At 47.7% G+C, this 27257-nt stretch overlaps 1 protein-coding gene across 1 annotated transcript in view; it reads left to right on the top strand.

Annotated features, from left to right (window-relative positions):
- Nucleotides 1-5453: 5453 nt before the first annotated feature.
- LOC138467682 (calcium homeostasis modulator protein 6-like) overlaps nt 5454-27257 on the top strand; it is a 118596-nt gene continuing 96792 nt past the window's right edge. Inside the window, exon 1 of the mRNA XM_069607868.1 lies at nt 5454-6104. Coding sequence (XP_069463969.1) covers nt 5577-6104 — 528 coding nt within the window. The 5' untranslated portion in view covers nt 5454-5576. The remainder of the gene's footprint in view (nt 6105-27257) is intronic.

The raw sequence follows: 27257 nt of genomic DNA on the forward strand, positions 1-27257 counted from the left end.
AGGGGCTTGCTGGGGCTACGCGTGGTTAGGCACCTGTGTCACGCACACCTCCTGATGTACAACCAGGGGGTGACGATGACCTATCTCTCACTCAGGTCATGCCGTGAAGACCATGAGCCCATGGAGGTATTTTTGTTTTTAGTCTCAACATCGACACATGTGGGTGTTGAGGTGCACCCTGCACCTCCCCCCTCCTGGGTGGCCTCCCACACCTCCAGGTTCACTATGGCTATTTTTATTTTTTGTCTATTGTGCACTTATGTTGCAGTGTGGTGCTATGTGGCATTCACTGTGTGTTCCGGCTGGGCCCATACAGGCTTGTCTTGTGTTAGTGGCTTGGGGTCCGGACACATATGCCACTCCTGCTTCCCCTTTCCATGGGCTCGCAAGGATGGCACTGTGTGAAAGTAACTTACACAGAGGCATTGGACTTCCCTTATATCTGTGGCTATTCTGAAGTCCAAATTGTGTATACACCCCTAGTGGGAATTCATGAGGGTTTCTCCAGTGCATGGTTGGACAGCATTTTGGTGAGTATATTGTTGACGGTGCATTATTTAATTCTGCTAATTCAAGTATTGCCTTGACTGAATACATTATTGATGCACTTCATGCTGTATGCGGTCCCATGCCCACTTTAGCTGTTGAGGCCACTCTCATGATGCTTGGGGGACGTGTGGTGGCAATGTCACATTGAGGCACTTGTGCTATGGTGTTTACTCACTGTCTGACATTGTTACTGTTGGGTTCTGTGTTCATGATGTGTTATGCTGGTAAATGGATAGTCCTGTGTTGGCTTTGCTTATGATGTGTCACAGGATCAGTAATATGTTTCCGTTGCAGATGTGTCCACTACAGAGTGGTTAACATGGGAAATGTATGCTACACTGTGTGTTCATGCATTTCCCGTGCTAACATGCATTGAGTCGCTCTACAAATGCCCCCCCACAACACACACACAAAACACCTCCAACCCCACTCCCACCCCAACATCCACACACCCACACACTACTTGCCTTCTGAGACATGCTGTGTTGCTGCACATTTTCACATTGACTTTCGTGATCGTGAACTGGTGCTGCAGGCTCATTTTTTTCCTTTGTGTTTTTTATGCAGCTGCAGGGGTTTCCAGGCCACCGACACCAATCACTGTACTGTGTGGTGTAGTGAGCGGGGTACAACCCCGCGGCACCCACATTTTCTTTTATTTTTTGGGATTCCCTGAAATGCATGCCACCAAAGGTTCTAGGTTTTGGTGTTCAGGCCTTTGGTGGCATGCATTTACGTACTTTTAGTATAGGTTGGATGTTTTTGCTCACTCTTTTCTTCAGAGTGCTTGTCTGAGGGGATTGTCTGTGGCTTGTTTCCATTTGTAACAGTGCGCTTTGTGACAGCTGTGCCATGTGTTTTGATATTTTTATTGAGGTTTTCACATTGCATGCCATGGCATGGTGGGTGACCTGGTGTTGAGGGAGGTTTAGGTGACATACCAGCATTTGGATGTGCTATTTTACATGGGGGGGGCTTGAAATCTGTGGCTTGCATGTGTGGCATTTGGTTACACGGGATTGTGTTTGTTTAAGTGGCTAGGGATGCACACAATGCTGCAATTCCAAGGACACATTCTCAGGGTATTAAGGTTGTGACAGTTGACTGTCCCTTTGTCATCATCGATTGTCACCTGGAATGTGCCAGGCCTGTGTGCACTCCACAGGGGGGGAGTTTAGGTGAAAAATGTAGCCACAAGCTGGGTATAGGCTGCCTCAAGCATGTGGTTGGGGATGTGGGGGCACCACCATGTCTACCGGTACGCCCCGCCGGGTTGCAACGTTGCGCAGGACACATGCTGCCACAATGATCCTGCACACTACTGGGGGTGCATATAGTAGCTGTCCACCAGAGTGGTCAGGGAGCGGAAATGTGACTTCAGCACTCCAAATGTGCGCTCCACTATGCCCCGGGTTGCAATATGGGCTGTGTTGTATCTTATCTGGGGTGGTGTGGTGGGGTTCCGTATTGGCGTCATCATGTGGGTACTCAAAGGGTAGACACTGTCCCCTTCGGAGGTGATAATGGTTGTCGTTAGTTGGGTTTGTGTATTTATCTGTGTGTCACATGCATGCATGTGCAATGGCAGTTGTACTCACCAATGAGCCATGTGTTGCCATGCCTCCCAGCTTCCAGGTCCCGGGGTAGGTCAGACATTCTGTATATGAAACTGTCATGGGTGGACTCTGGATAGTTTGCATAGACAGAGGTGATGGTTCCCTTGGCATCGCATTAAAACCTGTATGTTGATGGAATGCCAGTGCTTGCGGTTGCGATAGATGTTCTCAGTGGCGCTAGGTGGACGTAGGGCTACGTGGGTGCAATCAATGGCACTGAGCACTCTGGGGAAGTGTGCCACCCCGTAAAAGTCCTGGACCAGGGCCTGCCTTTCTGCAGGTGTTCTGGGCATGTATATGTGCCTGCAGACTGAGGTGCGTGTAGTCATGATTGCCAACACCTGGTGTAGTCAGCGTGACTGCGTGGCCTGTGAGACGCCGCCAACTATGACAGTTGTCTGCTGAAATGACCCAGTGGCCAAAAAATGCAGGACATTGAGCACCTTTTCTAAGGGGCTCAGTGCTTGGGAGCACAAGGTGGGTGATGTGAGGTCATCCTCCAACTCAGTGACCAGGTCTAGGATGATATGAGGTGGAAACCTATACCTGCCATAGACCTAGTCATCAGGCATCCCAAAAAGGCTGGTCCTGGGTAAGAAAATGCGGGGCCTGGCTATCCTCCTCCTCCTGCAGTGTCCCACAATCACTGCTGCGAGAAATGGGACATTCATCGTAGCTGTATATTCATGTTTGTTGTTTGTGCCCGCTTTCATGCTCCGCTGGGCCGCTTTCGTGTGGCGGACGTGTTTCCGGCTTTGCGCATCTTTTGGCGTGCGTGGGTTTGCCCTGTTCAATTCCATGAATACGTGTCGTTAGCGCGCGTGTGGGAGTTGCAAGGGTTTCAAGTGTTGTTCTCCATTCTGCATGTTCCGCCTCCTTTTTAGGTGTATGCACTGGAAGTTGTGCACTTCACTGGGCGACATACACACAGCTTTTGGGATGTCACTGTGTCGTGCGCACTACTCGTGGATTCAGCGCAGGTCCCAGGTAAGCCAGGCGCAATGCCTTCCATGAATCGGTAAATGGGTGTACGCATGCGCTGCGTTTCTCACGCTTGCGCTATAGATTTCGGCGCACAATGATTCCATTAATTACCCCGTTAATTCTACTACTCAGGAATCTGTTCCACACAAGGGTCCTTTGAAACCAACATGCTAAAAGAGAGAGGGCTTATTTATGAAGGGTTTATTTGTGTCATTGTGTTGCAAAGTAAAGCGTTTTCCTTCATATGGCTTGGCTTGGCGTGAAGTAATTTGTTATTTCACAGATCTTGCCTGGCACAGCCTGTCATTCAGTGAGAAATGCCCCCTTTTGCTCGAGCGCAACCTGAATATGAATGGACATAGCTGGGTCTCACTGGATCAGAACTGTGTAATGTTGAACAGATGAAAAAGAGCATCAGAGCGCAGTCATTTTGAAAGGCAGAATATTTCCTTTTTCAGTGAAAAGCTTTGGGCTGGCAGCCTAGCAGCGCTGCCTTTGGATTCTTTTCTTTTGGTGCACATACATTTTTCTCTGGTGCCACTGAAGAAAATATTGGCAGCAATTCTCGGGGTATTTGGTGTTTTATCTCCGCCCATGTGTGGCTGGTAAGACAAGACCGCCATTATTTTGGTGACTCCAAAACACAGTTTTAAGGCAAGGCGATAGTGCTCAACAGCGCCAGCGCAGCCATTCTGCTGGTGACTGCTGAGATGTGGTTTGGTGAAGTAGGGAAGTTCTGCTGGGTGGTAGATGTATCCCACACCTCTCTAGCTTCTCCACTGTTTTTAGTCTCTGTTCTCTCCCTTTCTCCCATCTACCTCTCTCCTCACCCGTCCACTTTCTTTTTTCTATGCACCTACTCTATCAGAATTGTCCTTGGACCTAGTATTATAGCAACATTGTCTCCTCCTCCTTCCCTTAGTTGTCGTCCCCCCAGCACTATTTGAAATGGCGTCAGGCCTAGTACGAAAGTCGCTTGTTTTTTTCCCCTCTCCCTCCTTTCTCCTCCCCTTCTCCCTCACCTCTTGTAAATCTCCGGCTCTACCAGAAATGTCGTAAGGCCTAGTACGGTAGTCGCTTCTCTGTCTCCTTCTCCTTCCCACCCTCCCTTCCTTATCTATGTCTTAGCTCTTTCACTATCTGAAATGACGCCAGGCCAAGTACAATAGTTATTTCACATTCTTATTGTTCATGGCCATAAGAATGTCACTGTATTTTCCCTTGTTCCTTCCCTTGCCTTGAAGCGCTTTGAAACACATTCAGCCTGATTCATGGAATTATTTGCGTGAAAAACGTAGATTTGCGCGCCTTTCTGCCTGAAAATCCCTGTTTGAAGTATGGAGATTTTCGGGCAGAAAAGCACGCAAATCTGCGTTTTTCACGCAAATAATTCCATGAATAAGGCTAATTGTGTATATGCGCTATATAAATAAACCATCATATCATATCATTACCCTGGTCTTCATTGGCATGGTCTCAGGCAGAGAAAGACCGTCAGGCAGGCGAGGGGATGTAACTCTACTATATGGTGTTTCCAGGCAAGCAGTGTTGCTTTTGGTGATAAAGGTGCGCACTGCAGGGATCCCTGCAGTGTTATCCAGCAGTGTGACTGTATTTATTGAAGACATCGGAAAAAATAGTGTTTTGAACAACAACCCTTTAACTTACGGCAAGCATGTCTTTTGCAATCCCATTTTTGGGTGCCTCACAATTTTAAGAAGCAGTGGGGGTCCGAGGGACCAGGAACTAAGGGGGAGCTGTTGTAAACATGTTATGATGAAATAAGAATAAAATGTAGGTCATTTGAAGGGAGCTGGGGTATACCCAGAACAAACAAGGGGCACAGGGTTCCCATAATTACCCACAAGAGCGGGAGCTGGAACCCAGAACAGCCAGTGTACATGGGGAATGTGTGGGCACACATAATCAGCCATGTGGGGCTGGGGGGGGGCAACACATCTGCACGTGTGGACTCGCCTACCGAAGCGGTGCTCACAGAGGGACTGGCAAGGGAGGGTGAACACTACACATGTGGAATCAAAAGTTACCACAAAAATATGCTACATTCCACGTGAAGAGGGCATGCTATGTTTACAGTTGTAGTGGGTACATTTCAAAAGTTCACAAGTGTTCACTATCTGAAGCGCTTGAACGACAAAGTAGGGCACATTACTACATAAAGAAACCGAAACTGGAGCTTCGTATTAGCACCACGATAATAGCAAAGGAACAGGACCCTATTTGCCTTGCAGACATGTTGATGCAACTTCCCCTTGTGGTTTTTTTTTCTGTTTTTTTTTCTCTCGTAACAATGAAAAGTAAGTCGCCCTAACCACGTCCCTCGAGACTTGAGCACAATAAGGTGCACCACAGTGAGAAGGACTCGCCGCGCAGGAGGAGCACGGGAAGGAAAGCGAGGCCGGGGTCATGGAGAGCTTCAAGACAGTGATGCAGCTCGGCGTGAAGCACCAGACGGCGCTGGGCTACGGGGCCCTGTCGCTGCTGGCGGCCGGCGGGGAGCAGCTCTTCTCGATGGTGGTCTTCCGTTGCCCCTGCAACGCTTGGAGCGCCAGCTACAGCCTGGTCTTCCTGCTCGTCCCCGCCCTTGTGCTGCTTCTCCTCGGCTTCCTGCTCAGCACCCGCACCTGGCGGATGCTCACCGGCTGCTGCGCCCCCGCGCCGGGCGTGCGCAAGCGGCGCTGCAGGTTCCGTCTCATCGGGTTGCTGGCCGCGAGCGCCTGCGTGGCCCCTCTCACGTGGATCTCTGTGGCGCTGCTGCACGCCTCCTACTACGAATGCCTGGCCACCGGGGAGCAGCCCCTGGCCCCTGCGTGGCTGAGGGAGCGGCTCTGCCAGGGTAGGGAGGCAACGTGCCTGCAGGAGCTGCACCTCATGCCGTGCTTGCGCAACGCAGCCGCGGAGGAGGTCCTGCGCTACTTGCGAGCCGAGTCTCAGGTAAGTCTGGCTTCTCCTCCTGTGTACACTACTCTGTGGGCCGCTAGCGAGCCCGATGTCTGCTTTAGTGCAAGTTTAAGGTGAAAACTTTAAAAAGATCACATTCTTTTCTTCCCCGTGAAAATGCAATGCGCGTTCTTTTCACTCCATATCTAATTTTCACAGTTTAACAAAAAAGCATATTCAGAATCCAAATGATCTGTTGGTTGGAGAAGTTGCAAATTAAGATAAATCAGCGTTGTAACTTTTGTGCTGTAGCCCGATCAGAACACAGAGGTTTCTGTTTTTTTTGTGTGTTTATTTTTCTCTTCTTATCTCTACAAAGCATTATTTGGCAATTTTTCGAAGTTTCGTAGGGTAGCCCGACCTGGCCCCTGTTTTAGGGTTTGGGAATCAGGCACAAGGTAACAGATGCATAGCTGAGATGCTCACGGCATCTCCTGATTTGCCCTAGTGCAAACCTTTTTGAATCATTGCCATTTTCTTCACAGATTTCTGTGGCATATCTTTGTCGGTTTTAGCTGCCTTCTCTCTCCTCCTGTCCTCGATTGCTTTGTACCCAACAAGGAGCGGTTGTTTGCAGATGCTACCTTGGCAGCTTCAAGGAGGACGTATGATGCAACCTTTTGCTCACTGTGCTTTAGGGAGGCTCATCTTCACCTCACTGAGGAGGCCCAACAACACGTGCCTGGGGTTGGCCATAGTGCTCTTGTTCAGAGGAGAGTTGCCTAGTATTTCGGTGCTGGACAGTCTTTGTGGGTGGGACCAGACTGATATGCCAATGGAAATGTCTCTTCTGCGAAGGGTGCAGGGAGCTAAAACGTGGCTGTAGACCCTCCTGAGTGGAAAAAATTTCACAGAACACGGTATTTCACCTATGTTCTTTCTCAGTAGAGGGGCTCCCACGCCCTTGCTGAATTTGATTCAGTTGTAGTCCAGTATTATTGCGCATATTTTAAACTTAATTATTTCTTGATGTTTGTGAAAAGTACGAAGGACTTTTTTTGGGCTTGGAAAATGTTTTCTTATTACCCAGGAAAGAATAATTATAATTTAATCTCGGTTTGAAGGTTGTGTCCACCTTGACACACTTTAACATGCATCCTTCTGACCATGCACTGATCTGTGCAGCAGGAGTATTATTTCACCGATGTACGTTGCCAGCTGAACGGTGCACTGTCATCAACTAGTTGGCGATCACTGACCCTGCTGGCAGATTATAGCACCAAAGGACTATTTAGAGGTCAAGATCTTTATGAGGGCGGTTACACATGTTGCCTTTTAATGAGTGGTGAGGTGTGGAGGGGAACCATGTGCGGCTTGACAGCTTAAAACAATGCCCACAGTGTAAAACCCTCTTCAGAGCACTTTGACAGCCAGATAGCTCAGTGGGTTGAGTACTTGTGTCAGATGTCTGTGCTTAACTTGCAGGTCACAGGTTTGAGTCTCAGCAACTCTAGCTCTAACCATCATCCTTCCATATCGTACCTCTATTGTACTGCAGAAAGTGACAGTTCAGTTTGTGCATGTCAGATAAATGGTAAATTACATTTTGTTAGAGAGCCTGGACTAAACTTCCTGCACACATCTGTAGAATACATGTCTTTACAGTTAGTAATATTGTCTATTTATGGAAGATTAGAGACCTAGATTATTTCGCTTGGTGCATTAATTATGGACATTTTTTGCCAGGTTCCATGATGATTATTTTGTGGAAAATCCCAAGGATAATGTCCGGATTGGCCTTCATCACCTGCATGGTCCACACTGGTCTCTGCAAAGAATGGTGTGCTGTGGGTTCCAGGTGCATATGCCCAGTGGCTTTATGGTTGAGAACATAGATCTATTGGACATTGAAAACAAGGTATTCCAGCCCATTAGGACTAGTTATACCCAAGCTGTTATCTGTGTATGTGTGTTGGGGTTTTGTGCATGTGTGAGGGCTGTTCTGCTCGGTGTCAGGTCTTGAGCATGACATTTCAGAAGGGCCCTGTAGAGCTGGAGGAGATATGGAGGTGGTGGGTTGGAGTTAAGGGGTCTTTCAAATGCCACAAGCAGCACCCACAAAAAGGTAAACCCTGGTATGTTTTTATATTAAAATGTGAGCTCCTTTAGGTCTGTGATGTTCAATGACATTTTAAGTGTGTGGGTAAGAAGACAGAGGACAGGCACAAAATGGATCTGCATACTTTAGGAATTATCCCGTGATATTTCACCTCCTGGAATGTCCTTTCCCATTGCCCATGTTATTGCCCATCGCCTTGAACCCTATCATTTCCAACATTAGCTTCAGGCTTAATCATTCAATACTACTACCACTGACAGCAAAACCTGGCGAGGAGGCCAAGCTAGAGTCAGACCCCTAAACACAGAAAACTGCACGAAACGCAACATTGTAGCATTTGCCCCTAAAGTTCATCATTGTGCAACTCCGTCCACTCTAGGCACCGCCTTCATGACCCACCCACCTGGGTACCTCTGTCATTTCTTCCTGCAGGGCCCTTTGCCTTACATCTGCTACTGAGCAGGAAACACTGCACACTATTGACTAGAACAAAAAGTGACATCATATGATCTTTGACCTGTTTATATCACAGGAAATGTTATTGCACAATCTTTGATCATTATGAAATCTGCTAGAGGCTAGAGAATCTGATTACATGAAAAGTGAGACTGAGGCGTGTGGGTTGTTCGGGGAACAATAGCGGTCACATTTATGACCTCGGCCCCGTTTCTTGGGGTAGGAAAACTGGGCGACGGCTCAGGGCACAGTTGGGCAGGAAGGAGCGCAGCAGGCAGCCTATTTTCCCTCAAGGGAGAGGAGGGAGCCATCGAACTTAACATCGTTCAGCACTAGATGCACAGAGGCTGGGACAAAAGCTTGCCCTGTCCATCCCCATCTACCCCCCACCCCCCATGATACAGCCAATGGCTTGATACTCTGCTGAGAGGCTTTTTAAGAGGGCTCCCACTCAAATTAGCTTCTATTTGCAAAACTAATCATGCTTTCTGCAACTGGCTTGTGAGAATGTAAGGTTGGGCGATTATGAGGACTGAAAGGGGTGATGGTTGATTTCTTTTTTTGGCTGGCTTACTGAGAAGGGCCAGAGATAGCCAGAAAGAGGGGGACTAAAGTAAATGGCCAAAGGAAGCCGTAATATGAGGAGGGGAGTAATCTGCATTCGTTCATGGTATTTTAACAGGTGACAATGCTATTTTTTTTTTTTTTGGGGGGGGCGGGAGGTTTTAGGGCAATCAAATGAGTGACTCCATGTCATCTGAACAAGTTTCTTTTGAACATGTTTGGTATGGTAAACCAGTTGAAACAAACGTCTAGGACTCCCAAAAGGCATTCACCTGTTGCACGAAAGCCCAGGATTGGAAACACATGTTCAGTTCACAGGGAATTGCCTTGCCAAGCCATGCTCTTTACTGGGGCAAAAACAGTTTGAGCGAGTATGCAATAAAGCAATATTTGCAGACATTATGCCCTTTTCAGTTTTAGCAATGGGACAAGGAGTTTGAAAAATGGAAGGCTTGAAGGCTGATGGGTTTGCACTTTGGTGGGGATAAGGTGTGTGTGTGTTTATGTTCAATGTAGAAACCAATTATTGCAGCAACAATTAGAGACAGTCAACAGTTTTGACATGTGTCTAGTGAAAAGGTTTTCTTTCTTAGGTATTCATTCAAAAGGCCAACTTTTGCCATTGGACAACAGCGACTAGTTTATTTCATTAGGCATAACAATATGTTGGCATTGTACTCGCATCATATATTATATTTTGTTGATTTTTATAGAGCTTCATGTGAATGGACCACTTCTAAGCTTTGTATTCGTATTACTCATTGTTGCTGCTCGATTCATCGCCCTCAGAATGAAGAAAGAGCCAACTTGATGCCCCCAGGATTTCACACTTGTCTCATCACATTGGCCCATTCCCAATCCCAGCATTTGCTATCTATACGGATCCGGCATGCAAGTATTTGCCAGAAGTTCACATTATATGCCCAGGAACTCGCCCCATTAGGGAGCTCTAGCAAACGGATGCCCAAGTACTCCTGCCATTTTCTAGATATGGTACTCTCACCATTTACTAGGTTTTGCCAAATGCTACTGCCCTCACACAATTTGGTAAGTATTTTTACACTTTGTCTAGGTATGCAGATCATATGGCAACATGCTCCCCCTCATATCCTACCTACTTCTCTGATCTTTCCTTAAAGTGATTTGAACTATTTTCAAGGCCCTCTTAATGACCTAAGCTTACTAAAGATAGCTGGGAGTGGCCTTCTTTCTCCCCACGCCAAACTCTTTCCCTTTACTTCACACATGTCTTCCATTTTTCTGCAGGAGCATTTGGAACAGCCTCTGAACACTGTTAACCAACTGAAGAGGGCTACTGGCTCTTGCTGCACTTTCATTTGAGGGAAGAATTGATGGAAAAATAGATTCTAGCAGCACCAAAATACGCTTTTGTGAAAGCATTATCTAGGAAAGAGCCCTTCATGTAGACAACGAACAAAAACGTAGGAGAGACAATGAATTCCTGCTGTTGGATACATAGTCTACTCATTCATTTTAAGTACAAGTCAATGAAACAGTTATTAAATTGCAATGATTTAAATTCTTTTGGAGGAAGAGTGCTGTGCGCGATAGCCTTACCGGAGCATGGTGTTTGTCCATGGCACAATATTATCTAGAAACTCCTGTGTGTGACCCTACCTCCAAAATGCCAACCATTGGCAATAAAATCAAACAGAGAGGCTAACACGAAGTTTGGCATTAAAACGTAGATTTGTTTTCTCTGAATATAGGTAACCAACAAAAAGAAACACCACATTTGACAGATTTCTTTTACGGTTTAAGATTAAACAATCTGTCCCTTAAATGGACAATTTGTACACTTGTGTTTCCTAGACTTTACATGAAAATGTAGTTATTGTTGTAATTGAACTTTTCTTTGTGGTATTTTGTGACAAAGTGGAACCCTGCTTCGCAGCAAAATGTTAAAAAATAAAGTAAGCCAACCTGGAGACAGGTTGCGGTTTCCACAGCCAATTCTGGATTGGAATATTTCAACATTTGGCACAGTCTTTTTTACATTTTTTTTATTAAGTGAGTTTTACTTTTGGATCTTTTGATAAAATGTATCCACCAATAAAAAACGTGCAAATGAAAAAGTACTGACAATGGCATGTATTTTTTACTTAAATAATTTACTTTCTTTCTTGCCATATTATACTTCAGAGATTACAGCGAAGAACCTAGTGTTTTGTTTGAATGAAAACCAACTTCAATGAAAATCTTGGGTGAAAACCAACCATCTGTTACAAAGAAAAGCAAAATTGGAGATGCTCATTACAGTTTACATTTGACTTTGACCTAATCTATAAGTCCTGTATCACTTAGAGATCCTCTAACCTACGTCCTCAACTTGGACCTGGAAGATAGCTCAGGGGGAACACATTTGTCATGGAAGCAAGACAACGCAGAGCAACACAGGTTTGAATCTTGGTCTTGTTCTTGTTCTTAGAGAATGGTCTTCGGTATTACGCGCATTATAAAAGATGAATTAACTCTGTGGCAGCTGGGGAATTTGTTTTATTGGAGGAGCGTAAATGTTTGCCTTGAACCTGCAGCATGGACCAAGCTTAGCGAGGTAGCCCAAAACAACCAACACATGGGGACACTTCCTGCACACATTTTGTGAAAATTGGCAAAAAGCCACAAAGTTAGAAGTTTTGTATGGAGCACAAAATCCAATCCGTGCAAGTCACCAACAGTGCACAGGAGTTTTTTCTAAAACATTTTAATGAGGCCTTTGCCCAAAATATACGTAAGTATAAACAACATTTTCATGCTGGCTGTGCCAATACATAGCCATGCAGACTGCACCACTATATGCCAATATTACTATATGCCATTATTACCATATCAGAAGAAAGTACATTCATACTGGCTGTACCAATGCACGCAAGTCTAACAATGTAATAACACTCGTTGCTTTACCCTTGATGCTCAGTAAAAACTACCATGCCAGATAAAGTATAGCTGGACTGGCTGAACCCCAGTATGTCAGTCTAGTTCCATAATAGCACTGATCATGTTTTGGTTACCCTTGATGCCTATTATAATATGCCATGCCACCATATAAAAAAAAGTATAGCTAGACTGGATGCACCCAAGTATGCAAGTCTAGCTATGTCATAGAACTCATGTTTGCTTTTGCTTTACCCTTAGTGCCCAGTGTTAATGCCATGCCGCTACTAGCATTCCCCCACCCCAAAAAGAGGCCTGCTCCCTCTCATACACTCTGCGTAGGGCAGGCACACACATTATCTCATTCCCACAGCATACACTCTAATTCACACAGCCATTTGTACACTCACACAACCTATACTCTCACATTCGTACATTCACACAACATACTTCACTACGCATCTCTCATTCACCCACACTTTTATACAGCAGTCCTACATTCAGACAGATTCCGGCACGTACACTCGGACAACCACACTTGCACTAACATATATATACAAACACATTACACAAAATACATAACACGTTTGAACTTTCCTCGCACCTTCAGCATATCAACAACTAGACCGCAAGGCCCACACCATGCAGAGCGTGCTGACTGTCAGAAGAGGAGAGGACTCCTCTCCTGTCGGTCAATGCTCTTCAAGGCTAGTAGCGCAAGGATGCAGCTGGGAGGAGCTTCCTACACACTTCTGGCCTCTAATCATTGCTTTCTGCACATTTTGTACAGCCCAAAGTACTCTGCTTTGAAGACCCACCAAAAATCTGTGGAGGGGGGATGCTCCCCTGCTTTGAGGCAGGCAGCACTGTTCCTCTGCCGATAGCAGGATTGTGCTGGCTGCCATTTAAGCGAGGGGGCCACGCCCCGCCCTCCCCTGCCCATACATCCGGCCATCACTGCTAAAACTGCACTGTGCCTTCCCTCTTTTAGCGGGCAGTGCTCATACCCTTATTGAGAAATCATAGTTCACCAGGGAAGATCCAAATAATCAAAGGCCCAATCAATCTACGACTTGCCTCTCTCCTCTCTAAATTAGTACTGCGGGTTGCATCACACATGCCCAGTCCTTGATTAAAGATCATAACTTAATTAGACCATAAAGCCATGTTTGCCATCCATAGCAGCTGGGAACAGCCGCCACCCACGCATATAAGCTTGAAAGAAGCAAAAACCTAACGATGGCGATGGTTGGTTATCACCACTAATCGCGGCCTGTCAATCCCAGTATTGTGGCCGTCATCACGCTGACACAATGTCCATGGTTCTAATTTGGGGTGGGGGCGAAAAACACACTAGGCAGTGTGTTCAAGTCGTGTTTTCACATAAAGAAAAAGCAACCACAAAATCGTCTACCATCTAAATGGCAGCCAGCTGTTCAGGAGGGTGCCCGTCTGCCATTTCAATGGCATCCTTGCACCTCCGCAAAGGGGACGGTGGCGGAGTCTCTCTCAGATTTGCGGGTGCTTGGGCAGGACAGGGGAGGTTGGAGGGTGGCAGAGTGGAACTGTGGCAGCCAACGGGCTGCTCAGAAAACGCTCATGCACCATTGGGTAATTCCAAAGATCCTAATAACCTGATTAGCTGCGCGCATCCGTAGCCGATTACCAATTGATGTTCATCAAGCTGAGTTTCAGCCTGCTAGGGAACGAGTCAGTGCCAGGGCCAGTCATCCGTGACAAGGAGATGACTGCCTTGTCCCTGCCCTGATGTTCTTGAGTCATCTAGCAACATTCAACAGTGTGTATCTATGTGATTACTGCGACCCCCCCAACGAAGTACGAATGCCGAAAATGCCTCCTTTTTATTTTTTTCAACCCCCTTTAGACCAAATTCATATGCAGGTGGAGACTCCCCGCATATCTCCATACTTGTATTATATCCCATACCCCCTCCCACATATATAAGTGGTGTAAGGGGGTGTCAAAAAAAAAAAAGTTGGAAATTTCAGCTGTCAGAATTCTGCAGGTGACATTTTGGTATATTCCCGGAGCTGCAATCGCTGCTCCCTGCTAAACTACCCAGCCCTTGCACGTACTTCCACCTTTCCGTCTGAAATAGCTCTCTGTACTCTGTCTCTGCGCAATCTTAGGCTCTCCCCTCTAGTGCTTAGCCATACTTTGTGTTTTTGTCCCTCTCTAGGTCCCCTCAATTGTAATGACTGTTTACTGTGAAATATGCCCCTCTAGGCTCTCTCCCATTCTCCAGGTCCCACCCACTGTGGCTTCTGTTGTACTGTTATCGGTTTCCCACTAGGCTCTCTCCCACTCTCTTGGTCCCACCCACTGTGGCTTCTGTTGTACTGTTATCGGTGTCCCACTAGGCTCTCTCCCACTTTCTTGGTCTCATCCACTGTGGTTACTGTTGTACTGTTACCTGTCTGCTCCTCCTTGTGTTCTGACCCTGACCCCCCCCACCGTGCATCCTGCATGGTGTGGCACAGGGATGTGCCTCTCTCCTTATCTCTTTCGCTCCCTCCTCCTCCTACTTTCCTCTTTGCCCCCTCTATGTTGCTTTTTGTTTCTTGATCTCTTATCCTATCCTTCTGACTAAATCTGGACAGAAGAAGTTCAAGAGGGACATCCAGGCCTCCCTATCGCTGATACCTACATCAGTGGTTCCTCCAGGCAGACTCTCAACATTCTCTGTCATATGGTCTCGCTCTCCTATCTCCTCCTCTCCCATTAATGGTGGCACTTGGTGAGAGGTCCTCTTGGCCTCTTCCACTTCTCTGAGACCATCATTAATGTCTATCTGAATGGCACCATCTTGGTCCAGGGCCCTGTTAGGGAGAATTCTCCTTCTAGGGCTAATTTCCCTCACCTAGTGAGTCCCCCAGCAGCTTTGTGGATTTCTGGAGTTTATTTTTCCACCTGGTAAGAGTGTACATCCTTTATCCACTCTTACATGTGTTTTGGCCTATGTGTTTTTACTCATTGCGTGATCTTGGGCACTGGAGCACACCACTCCAGGTACCCCTGTTCTTGTATGGGTTACACAGCACCTTCAGTGTAGTAACCCAGGGTTGTCTTTCAGACTTCCCTCTGACTCCATTTCGCTGGGGCTGACAACTGTCCCTCAGAGAAAGGTAAAGTTGCCATTTACTTTACATAGTCACTTTCTACCACAGACCCAGTACACCCCATCTTACATGTAGTACTGGAAAGGGCTAATCTGTACCCCTTTTCTGTCTGTACCTCCCTGAGAATTGTTTTGCTCTTTTAACAATTAGACTTGGCTGGTGGCAGTGGTATCTACCCTAACTTTTCTATAGCGATTATCTTAGATAAACGTGGTAATACTTTTGGCTATTTTAGCAGCCTTAAGCATAAACCCGCTTGACCAAATCGTCTTTCTTTTGGCTCCGGTTGGGTTTATTCGCCATTTCGTTTTGTTAAAGTCCTTCTTGTGTTTTACTTTGCGCGGCAAATTAGGTTTGCCTTCTTTGTTCACCGTCTTTTGGCAGGCTTCTGCAGAGAAGACCTCCTCTTGGCGCCTGGGTGTCTAGGCAGACTGAATGTGGGGAAGGGGTGTAGTCACCCGCTGCACAGGGTATCCTAGCAAACCAAGTCGCACTTTGCCATGATTGGCTGAGGTGGTTGTCCCGGCTGGACAACCCCCCCCTGCTGCGTGATTGACAGCCAGGCTGTGTGAATGGGGGTTTTGTGCATAAAAGGCAGGTCTCTTAGTCTAGAAGTGAGAGTCGCCACTGGAACTACAAGGAACCGAAGAGAACGATGGCTGCTGCAACTACCCCGTCCCGGTGAAGCCCTGCTGCAGTCCTGAGCTATCTACCCTTCAACGACTAAGAGGAGATCCAGTCCGGAGTCTTATTCCCTTGAGCCTGGTGGGGATAACCAGCTCATCTTCTTCAGCCAGAGGTCTCCGTCGTGGTCGAAATCGCTGCACACTGCTGTAGTGGTCCGGATAGCCACCTGCCGAGCCTCTCCTGTTTTTAAGGAGCGCACCTTTAATTCGTTGTCGCTGCTGCCGGCTTCATACCTGTGTGGTGCAGACCCCCTTCAGACGTCCTCTTTCACAACGAAGCTCCAGGAATCATGGGTCTGTGGGAAACCAACAGGAACAACTGCCATGGCACCAGCTGAACCATTGGAATAAGGTACTCTGTTCTGCTTGAGGAAATTGGGTGAATCCCTTTTCTTCGTCTTCAAGGCTTGCCCTTGTCTTCCCTTCTTCTTATAACTTTTGCTTCCGAACATTGACAATATCCAAGTACTTTTGGCTACGCTGAATCGTGAACTGTCTAACAGTGTGATCTTCGGCAACAGGTCTCCGGTGCCACTTAAACCTAGCTCCGGCCCTTTGACTTTTGAACTCCTGTTTCTGAGTGTTTCTCGATCCTGTCATTGCCTGTGATTTTTGCCTCCAACTCCCTCTGGGTAGCTCAGGTGCTAAGAGTGTTTTTGCCCCGGTAGCCTTTCATGTAACGGATACGCGTTTATTTAGTAGACCGAACTGTCAAAAAGTGATCGCAACCATATCCACGGTATCATGTTTTGTTCATAACACCGGTTCATTCAAACACCGGGTACTTACCTTGAGACATACTGTACAAAGTGAATTGGTTAGTTGTATTATATTTAACGTGTGGTTTTGTTTAAAGTTTAATAGAAGTGTTGTGTTTATAATTGACGGTTTAAAAATAAATGTACTTATATTTTTCTACCTAAAACCTTGAGTCAGTGTTTGGTTGAGTCACAGTAATCGTGGTCCCTTTGTGTAATCTCTGCTACTGCTCATATACTCTTGAGATAAGCCTGGCTGCTCTGCTACTGCTACCACTATAACTTAGTAGTACAGACTTGTAGCAAAAGTAAAACTTGTATTGCCACCTGTGGTCTTAATTGTGTGTAGTGGTCCCTAAGGGCACTGCACAGGATTCTGCCTAACAGGCCCTCAGCTCAATCTCCTACTTTTCGATAGGGGTCTCCCGTGCTTTATCAACTTCCTTCATTCTGCCGCTACTCCTTCTAGCAGCTCTCTGGCTCCTCCACCACTTTCTTCTTCTTCCTTTGCCTCTCTGGCACCTTGCTTCTCCTCTCTGGTTACTATGCCACCTCCTGCTACCACCTCTGCCCACTCTCGGGCCCATCAAACACTTCGCTGGGTGTACCTCAAGCCTGTACCCCACCCGGAAGTCTTTCAAATGTGGCAACATGCTCCACATCACTACTCTCAACTCTCGCTCTGCTGTCAAACACTCATATGACATCTGCCACCTCCTTGATGTACTCGCTCTCACCAAGACGTGGTTCACGGCCAGCTCTGTCACTGGTTTTGATGCTCCTCCCTGACTGCTACAGAATCCGCTCCGAACCAAGAACCAACAGACCGGGAGGTGGAGTAGCTCTGACCTTTCTAGAGTGGGTCCCTTCTTCCGTCATTCCTACACAGGCCTACACCTCCTTTTGAATGCCTGGTCTGCAGGCTCGCTATCTCTCCTGGCCTCTCTCTGACTGTGGCCACCATCTACATGGCATCTGGCCAGGTTGCCCTCTTTCTCTGAGTGCGCTGAGCTCTCCTACTCTCTCTTGATTCAACCCTCTGGTCCGACACACTATGACGGACACACCTTGGATGTTCTTGTCTCCTCAGACACCACCCCCCCTCTCTAACTCTCTCACCACTCCTCTCTTCTGAATTGACCACTTTCTGCTCTCCTCTCACCTGAAACTCTCTGTCCCCCAGTCAAAGCCCACCCTAGCACTGCCACCTACGTTTTTGGTGATTTGGCTCATGAAACGTGTGTCAATGGATGCCTTTGCCTCTACCATCTCAGCTCCTTCTACTCCTGCGATTGACTCGCACAGCCCTCTCTAACCTGCATCTTTCTATCTCCAACACCCTGGACATCCTTGCCCCTGTTATGAGCATCGGTCTGAAGCCTAACTCCAAGTGCAGCTCTTGATTTGATTGTGACCTCGCCACCCTGAAATGCAAGTGCAGGGTGGGTGAGAGGAAGTGGCGGGCCTCGGGCGTATCCTCTGACAAACTGGCCTGCCGCCTGCTCCAAAGGCAATACAGACGCTCTGTCCTGTCCAAGAAGAGAGCCCACATCAAAGTCTACGTCTCTGCGGCCTCTAGCAACATGGCCAAACTCGTTAAAATCTGCAAGGAGCTGACCAATCCTTCTGCCGTCTTCACCTCTCCTGTTCCTTCCCAGGACCTCTGTACTGCTTCTCACTTCTCCACTAAAACTCAGGACATCCTATCCTCGCTCTCCTCTCTTCTTCAACTCCCTCTAACTCTCACGGCCCTCCTTCGGCTGCCTCTCCCTCTCCTCCTCCTTTCTCCTTTCTCTCTCTGACGACACCTGACGAGGTTTCTAGACAAGTCCAATCTATGAAAGATTCATCCAAACAGTGCTCCTTTGCTCCTACAGAACCATCAAAGACCTCCGTTACACCCTCGCTCCAGTCTTGACCGATTTCTGCAATCACTCTTTCGCCACTGGATCTTTCTCCTCTCTTCTTAAGAACTCCCTTCTGTACTCCCTCCTCAAAAAACCTTCTGCCGATCCTACCTGTCTGTCAAACCATTGCCCGACCTCTATCACTCCTTTCTTGGGCAAACTCCTGGAAGCTGGTCTCCCAGCTTACACTCCACACTGAATCTGTTGGTTGTCTCCATGACCATCAGTCTGGCTTCAGAGCAGCCAGAGGCACGGAAACGTGTCTCCTGACCTGTGAACCCTGTGAAGATCTGCTCGCCAATCTTGACTCCAGCCTTCTTTCTGTCCTCATCTTCTTTGACTTTTACTCTGATTTTGACACGGTCAACCACTCCATCCTGATCAAGCGACTCCATGTGAGAACCTGGGCATCACAGATCAGGCTCTGGAGTGGCTGACTGCCTGCCTTCTCGACTGACCTGTCCAGGTCCAACTTGGTCCTTTCTCTCCACCACCTCTCTCTCCACTTGTAATGTTCCCTAGGGCTCTAACCTCTTACCCTGGATCTTCAATCTCTACTTGGCCCTGTTGGCCCACCTGATCTCTACCTTCTCGTCTAACTTTCAGTGTTATGTGGATAAACTTCTGCTCCCCTCATTCTCCTCTCCTCTGTCGCTCTTTCTGGACTGTCTGTCCGTGATCCAGGATTGGTGCATCTCCAACGACCCCTGCCTTCATGCCAGTAAGATAGAGATCCTTCTCATTGGGACCCCTGCTCCCGGTTTCCCACTTTCACTCTGGCCGTCCTCCTTGGGCCCTCTTCCTTTGCCTTCCTGTGAGGCAAAAAAACATGGAGTCCTCTTCGACTCCACCGGCTCCCTCTCTCTGCACATCACTGACCTTTCCAAGAAGGCCCACTACCAGCTGCACCTCCTCAAAGCTATTTTTCCTTTTCTTACTTTACCCCAGAAGCTCACTGTCTCTTGGAGCCCTGGTTCTCTCTAGGCTGGACTACAACAGCCTGTTTCTCAGTCTTCCTTCCTCTACTCTCTGCCCTCTGCAACTAATCCAGAACAGGACTGCAAGATTTATCTTTGGCCTCAAGCCCAGGGACCATATCTCTCCAGCCCTAAAATCTCTCGACTGGCTTTTGGTGGCTGCAAGGATCAAGTTCATGACTCTATGCATCGCCCAGAAGGCTTTCTGCGGCCAGAGCCTGCACTACATCCAACTCTCTCTTCCAAAATACCTTCCTTCTTGAGCGCTTCGCTCAGCTACTGCCAACTTTCTGAGGGGCAGAAGGTTCTCCAGGAAGAGCGTCGGGGGTAGATCTATCTCCTCTGCAAGTGCTTCCCTCTGTAATGGCCTCCCTACCCTCTCAAACCTGAGCCGGACTACCTGAAGTTCCAGAAGCAGCTCAAGACTTTCCTTTTCTCCTCTGCTTTCTCTCTTCCTCTCCCCTGCGGACAAACTGTCTGCTGTGCCGACTGGTTGCTTGGCTATCCTCCGAGTCTCACTGGGTACCAGGCTCCTCCATGATCAGTCTACCCTGCACTGCCTCCGGGCCTACCGCAAACTTGTCGGCTGTAACTGTAACCTCTACAGTCCACTGCATACTTGCACTTAACGCAGAGCCGTGCTGCCCTGGCTGCACTTACTCAGTGCATGCTGACCTGATTGCACTTCCTCATTCCCTCTCCCTGACACTACCCCATCTCCCTTCCCCTGCACTTGCCGTTGTTGCACTTGCATGATCTGAATGACACAAGGCCTAGTAAGATAGTTTGTCTTGTCCTCCATCTGTCTTCCCTACCTTGTCTTGTCGTGCCTAGAAGCACTTGTGTACAGGCATATTATAAATGACATATCATATCATTTCCGCTCTGAAGTTGGATTTAGGATTGTTTCGTCCCTCCCCTTGCACGGTCCTCTCTGACTGCGACAACCTCTCCCTGCACCTCAGCCTCTTTGTGGTGTAAGGGAGGTCTAGTATTTCTCTTTAGACAGCTCATGTAGGGTCTGGCCACTGAACCACACCCCTGAGGTTGTCTTCCAATACCCTTGTGGGACTTATGGCTGGCTAGTTCCACCTCTTGGGCGGTCCGCTCTCTGGTTATCATGTGCTCCATACTCGTTGGACTCCCTTAGCCTATGTGCTCTTGACTGTCTGTGAGTGCAATGGCAGGCTGAATGTTGACTTCCCCATCTTAATTCTGGTTTCTCTCTTTCCCTCTGAAGATATGAGGGATTCCTTCACCAGAATGGAGCCAAGCGTGCAGGCATTGCTAGTTCCATGTGATAATTGTTCCCTTTTCCCTTAAAGGGGCAGTGGATTCACATCACCCATATCGGTCATCTAGCCATTGTCGCTGGCACCACTGCCTTATCGGGCTTGAGTAATGCTATAAATAATTGTGTTATCCCTAGAGGCCTCCCTTCCTTCGTAATATCCTTGTTTGCTGCCAAACATCTAACTGGACATAATTTGCGTTGGTTGGGAAATGATTCGTAAGATATACTCTTCAATCCTGTCTTAGTCCTTCTTGAGATAAAAAAACGTCACCCCGTTGAGTGAAACACTTTTCTTGTTGACCTCCAATGCTCTAATGTCTGATGTTCTCTTGCATGATAAAAGGCACAACAGCATCGAAAGTTTAGCTGATATGGATTTCCTGGATAACTCGTTGTTGTATGGCCATGATAGAAACATCTTTAACCCTGTATCCACATCCCATAGTTGAGAGTATTTCTCCTTGGGAGGCCTAGACATTCTCACTCCTCTTAGTACTCTGTAAATCAAAGGCTGTTCCACCTATGGCGTCCCCTTCTATACTAGGGTGGCCTGCTGATCTTGCAGATTGAACCGTATTAATGGACCTATATGCCTTCCCCTGGACTGCCATCTGGGCCAAGAAGTTTGCTACGTGAACCACATCTTTTCCATTGGGATGAATGTCCCTTTCCATACACCAGCCACTCCAGTTTGCCCTTGCAGATTTATATGCTCTGTGGGTTCCTCGTGCCCTGATTCGTTAATGATGAGCTCAGCTTCATTCGATAGGCCTGGCCTAACCCAAGCTCCCCTGAAATCGCCTTCACGATCTGGCTGAGTTTGCCTGCACTCACTAGTGAATGGCTGAGTCCCCTGCGATCCTTCACAATAAGATTGTGTTTGGGGAGAGCCACTGGATTGTTATGTGATAGTTCTAGTAGGCTGGGGAACCACGCCTGACCCCTCCGGTCTGGAGTAATCAAAACTACGGATGCTTTCTGCCTCCTCACCTGAGCTAGCGTCCTCTCAATCATCGAATGGCGGGAAGGCATAGCATACGGACGATCCCATGGCTGGTGGAAAACATCTGTTGCTATAGCCTCTGCGTTCGGTCTCCAGCTGAAAAACTGGGGTAGTTGGTGGTTCAGCCTCGATGCGAAAAGGTTGATTTGACATGGACCCCACCAAACCATCAGGTCTCGAAACACTTTCTCATCCAGCTTCCAGTCACTGGCGTCTGTGAGATCTGGAGGTCCAGTCAGCCCCCTCGTTCTGGCATCCCAGCAGGTACTTGGCTGTCACTGGGACCTGTCCCTGGAGGCAAAGTTTCCAGAATTCCTTCGCCATCTTTACAGCATCATGGACCTCGTGCATCCCAGCCTGTTTATATATCTGACCGCTGACACGTTGTCCATCTTGAGCAGAACACAACTCTGTGCCCTCTCTTGCGTCCAGCATCTCTCCGCAAAGGATCCAGCTACAAGTTCCAGACAGTTGATGTGTAGGGACGTCCCTTGCTCCGACAACTTGCCCCCTGTTGACAGGTCCTCACATCGGGCTCCCCAGCCCCATCTGCTGGCGTCTGATTCTATGATCAGGTCCAGGGATGAGCCAAATATTGCTCTTCCGTTCCACACATACATGTGCTGCAGCCACAATTCCATTTCCTCCCTCACCTCCTGGGAGATTGGAACTTTTGTTTTGTAAGATGCACCCCTTCTGAGGTGTTGGATTTTTAACCTCTGAAGGACCCTGTAGTGTAGCGGCCCCAGGAATATGGCCTGAATCGACAACGCTAGACGTCCTACCAGTCTGGCAATGTCTCTCACAGACATCTCTCTACTTGCTAGTGTATGTTTGATCTGTTTTTTGATCTCGTTCACCTTGGTGATGGGTAGGCTGAGAGATCCCCGGGCCATGCCCACCAGAAAACCCAGGAATTCCATGTGCTGTTCTGGGTGAACCTCTGTTTTCTCCCAATTTGTAAGGAACCCCAGTTTCTGGAGTAGCTCCTCAGTGATCTGTACCTGAACCTAAAACATCTCCTTGTCCTGGCACATTATGCAGATATTGTCCAAGCACATTATGAGGCAAATGCCTTGCTATCTCATGTGTTATCACCGGTTTCATTAACTTGGTTAAACACCAGGGAGCGGATGCTAGTCCGAATGCTAGGCAACGGAATTCCCATGTTGCCCCCCCCATATAAATCTCAAAAACCTCTGGTTTTCCGTTGCTATGGGCCCTGTGAAATGTGTCTTTCAAGTGTATCCTGGCAAGCCAGTCACCCTGCAACAGTATGGGCCTCATTACACGGTAGGCGGTGAGCCATGGCGCTATTAGCGCCATGGCTCATGCCGGTAAAATACCGGCACCGCCTTGGCGGAAAGGGGATTTACCGCCCCATTCCAAGGTTGCAGGGGCGGTAAATCCCCCTTCCACCATTGCCCTTCCCCATTCCCATTTCTGCCCCATAGGGCTCTATGGGAATGGGGAAGGCGCTAATTACGGCACCGCAATTTTGCGGTGCCGTAATTAGCTCCGAGGTCCCTTCGCGGGTTGGATTTTAACGCCTGCAAAAAGCAGGCGTTAAATCCCCCAACCCGCAAAGGGACCTCGTAGTAAGGCGGTAAGGATTTACCGGTACCGGTATTTTACCGGTACCGGTAAATCCTTACCGCCATCCGTGTAATGAGGCCCTATGTCTCTTAGGAGGTGAATTCACTCCATTTTGAAAGGTCTCTATACCACAAATCCGTTCATCCCCTTCAGGTTGATAATCAGTCTTTATTTTGTGTTTCCCTCTCACTATAAACATGTCACTTATGAAGCCTACTGAAGAGTCTGTCACCTGTCTTATGGCTGCTTTGTGGTCTAGACCCTTCAGTTATGCTTCTAGTAACTGTAGGTCCTCTACGCTTAGATATATGGGCTTTGCTGGGGATGTTTGCCATGGTGTTGTGTGAAAATATATGTGGAAACCCTGAACAGACTCCAATACCCAAGCATCTTTGGATATGTCGCGCCAGCATCCTATATGCTCTGCTAACCTTCCCCCTACTGTTAGGGTATTTAAGCTTCAGGTGTGCTAAAGCTCACTTGTCCTCACCTGTGTAATTCCGTTGCCGCTCCCCTTGTCGCCATCCTCTGCCCCTTCCTTTGCCCCTAGAGGGGGGGAAAAAGGGTTCTGTCTCTGATCTTCGTGTTCTCTCCAATGTGGTTTATCACTGTAGAGCCTGTTGTATGGGAAGCGGCTGGAAGAGTGACCCCTTCCTCTGCCAACTCTTCCAAAAATGTGTCTTCCCGAACACTCTTGAAAGAGGCTTGTTCTTTATCGAGTGCCGCATAGGAATTCGGGAATTTAGTTCCTAATAAATGAATCTCCGAAGAGTTTCCCCTTTGTTGCGGACGTTGTTTCTGACAAAGCCAGCTCGCTTAGTTTGGGGTCAATCTTGACTAGCCGTGACCTCCTACTTTCCATGGTAATTGCCCAATTGGCGTTACCGTTTGGGCCAACCCGATGAGAACCATTGGGTCTACTGGTTCGTTCTTTTCCAGGGCCTCTTCACTCAATTGTAATATTTTAGTGATTGGGCCAATCATATCTAACGTCTTTTACTGGCAGGAGCACCAGGACCTATCCAGGCCCTTTCTCATGTCCTTCACATATTTCCCCATAAAGGTGGCCATTTTATCATCTATTTCTGGGGTATCTGCGACCCCTTCAGTGAGGTGTGGTCTTGGGCATTCCGCCCTCAATTTATTCCAGAGCTCTTTTGACAAAGGTGCTCTTAGGTGTTTTTTAAAATAGGCTGCTAACTTTTTTGGTGGTTCCCATTCAGAGGACCGAGGGTGGATCAATGCCTCAGGGTCAAAGTCATCAGCCCCACCGTCCTCCTCTTTGTCCACCTTCTTTTTCTTTGGTGCTTTCCGGCCATCTTCAGTATAATCATCCTCCCAACAATCATCTTCTGAGCTATCGGATAATCTATCTTGCCATCTGCTAGGCCGTGGTCTGGGTTTCACATTCCTTCTTTTACCAACCTTCTTTTTTGGTGGAGTGTCCAGGGGGGACTGCTACACTTCTCCCTCCTTGCTACGCAAGCACCCTTCTTTCACTTATTATCGGTCACTTTGCGTTCCCCCCTTACACTACCTTCATCTCACTCACCACACAATTGTGCACACTCGCACCCCCAAACCAGTGTCGCTCCTAAACTAATACATCACCTGCTTCAACAATCTCCTCCTCCAGCCGCCACATCTTTCTTCCTCCGGCTGGCCTCTTGGTCGTCCTCCACCTCTGGCCTCACCTGTAAATCCCACACTTTCTGGTCCTCCCTTAAGTCACCCTCCCACCTTTGGGATTGCTAACTTTTCTCTATCCAGTCTTGACTGCTCTCCCCTCCCCAGGAAGTGTATGTGCATGGAAAATCTTTGAACAAGGATTTGATGTGTAACATCCATGGTGTAGTACCAGGCTGCATGCCGCAGTTCGTGTATCTGGCTTCCTGAACTGAAATACAGTTTTCATGTGAAAAGAGGCTTTGTTCCTCTTTTAATGTCTGATGTTGAACAAGCCAGTTCTTATGTGTGGTTTCTCGCTGGTGCGTCCTGCCGATACCACGCTGTCTTTGACTGCCACGCCGGCTCTTGGTTTTCTCCAGCGGCTTTCTTGCTCATCGGGCTGGGCTGCGTGGTGCTGTCTTCTCCTGGTGCAGTATCTTCTGTAAGCTCTGGAGGGTTTCAGTTTCTCAGGTGGGTGGTTTCTGTGCTTTTGGTTTTTGGATGTTTTGTCTGCTTCAATGGTTTTCTTGAACAGCTTCTAGTCTGAAAACACAGGGAGAAACACTGGCATGCATTTTGGTTGAGAGGCATTGATGAAGATAAGGATATACAAAGATGAATACTGGCACGGGGGGGATTTGGCCCCTCTCTGCGGCCTACACAAACCATCTTCAGACCCAATAGCATGCAGCAGATAGTGGCCCATGGGCTGCATGTCCACCCCACGATCCACGCAATGGACTTCGTCACGGTGGCCAATGTAAATGTTAAACCCTTCAAAAACGCATGTATATCCAAACCCCTTCAGGAGCAGCATAAAAATCTAGCATTGTTTTATAGATGACATATTTGTAGTATGGCATGGGAACAAGAGCAAGATTTGGTGTTTGGGACATGGATAAACCAACAAGATTAACATCTTAATTTAGCAATCACTCTTACTATTAAAGAGAGTAGATCATCTGAGCTCCACTGTTTATACAGAAGTGGTAAATGACCATACATAAATCTAGCATAAGCCAGCAGAAAGGAAGAAGTGCACTTATGACATATGATCATTTTCATTTAAGCATTTAGAGATAATGAGCCTCATTACAAGTGTGCCGGTTCGGAAAAAAGGGTGCCGGTAGCTTACCAGGCCACTGCGCCCGCCAAGTCTGACCCTGCTGGGCACAGAGTTGCCATGGAAGCACCGGCACAGTCAGCAACGGTGCCAGTGCTTCTAAGTCCCCATTCCCATGGAGACGTGCTGGACTCCATGGGAATGAGGACTTACGTTTTCCGGCGCCTTATTTCCAGAGCTGCCGGGACTTGTAATGTCCCGGTGGCACTGCAAAGCTAGGTGCTGGAAACAGTGTTACGAGGTCGGTGGCCGGTTACCGCCGACCTCATAATGAGGCCCAATATATTTCAGACAATGTTTGCAAATTCATTGCAACTGTTCTCAAAAAAGGCACTATGAGCAATGGCGCAATATTCTCACTGGCAAATTGCAAGAAAAGGGATCTTCTGGATAATGTTATCAATCGAGCTGTAAACAGAGCCGTGACCACAAGTCTGGAGTGACAATTAAAGGGAAACCACACACAAATGCAGAGCAAAGAGACCAAAGTAGTACTGGAGATCCAATGTTTGCATTTAAAAGAAGCACACACCTCAATGGGGGAATTATCGAAGTGGTATGCACACAATAATAGGGGACAAAATGGACAATCTTTGGAGTCTGTGATATATCAGCCACTCACACAAGAACGTTCTCTTTGTGGTTCATGCGCAGTCTTCCACCCATCACCTTTTTGTTTTGTCTAAGTCACCCCGAGTGGGACGGGTATGTGGTCCTGCTGGGCCTAGAGACTCAAACTACTCCTCACTGAGGATGCCCAATGAGGCTGAAACATATCTGGGCATGCTTGTGGTCTCGTGCAGAAGGGATGTGACCTAGCAGTTTGGGCTGGACGGCCCCTTTTGGCGTGGGGCCAAGCCTGATTTGCAAATGCTCTTTCCCCTTTCTGTAATGGAATGGCATGGCAGGCTAAAGGTTGCCCAGAGTCAGGCCAGAGGTTGAGATTAATTCAAAACCTTCCAGCCATAACCTTTTTTGTTTTGTCTAAGTTCATGCATACTGTGCCAGCATGTGAAAAGTA

The sequence above is a fragment of the Ambystoma mexicanum genome, chromosome 4q (genome assembly GCF_040938575.1).
Source record: "Ambystoma mexicanum isolate Mex_15411 chromosome 4q, UKY_AmexF1_1, whole genome shotgun sequence".
NCBI classification, from domain to species: Eukaryota; Metazoa; Chordata; class Amphibia; order Caudata; family Ambystomatidae; genus Ambystoma; species Ambystoma mexicanum.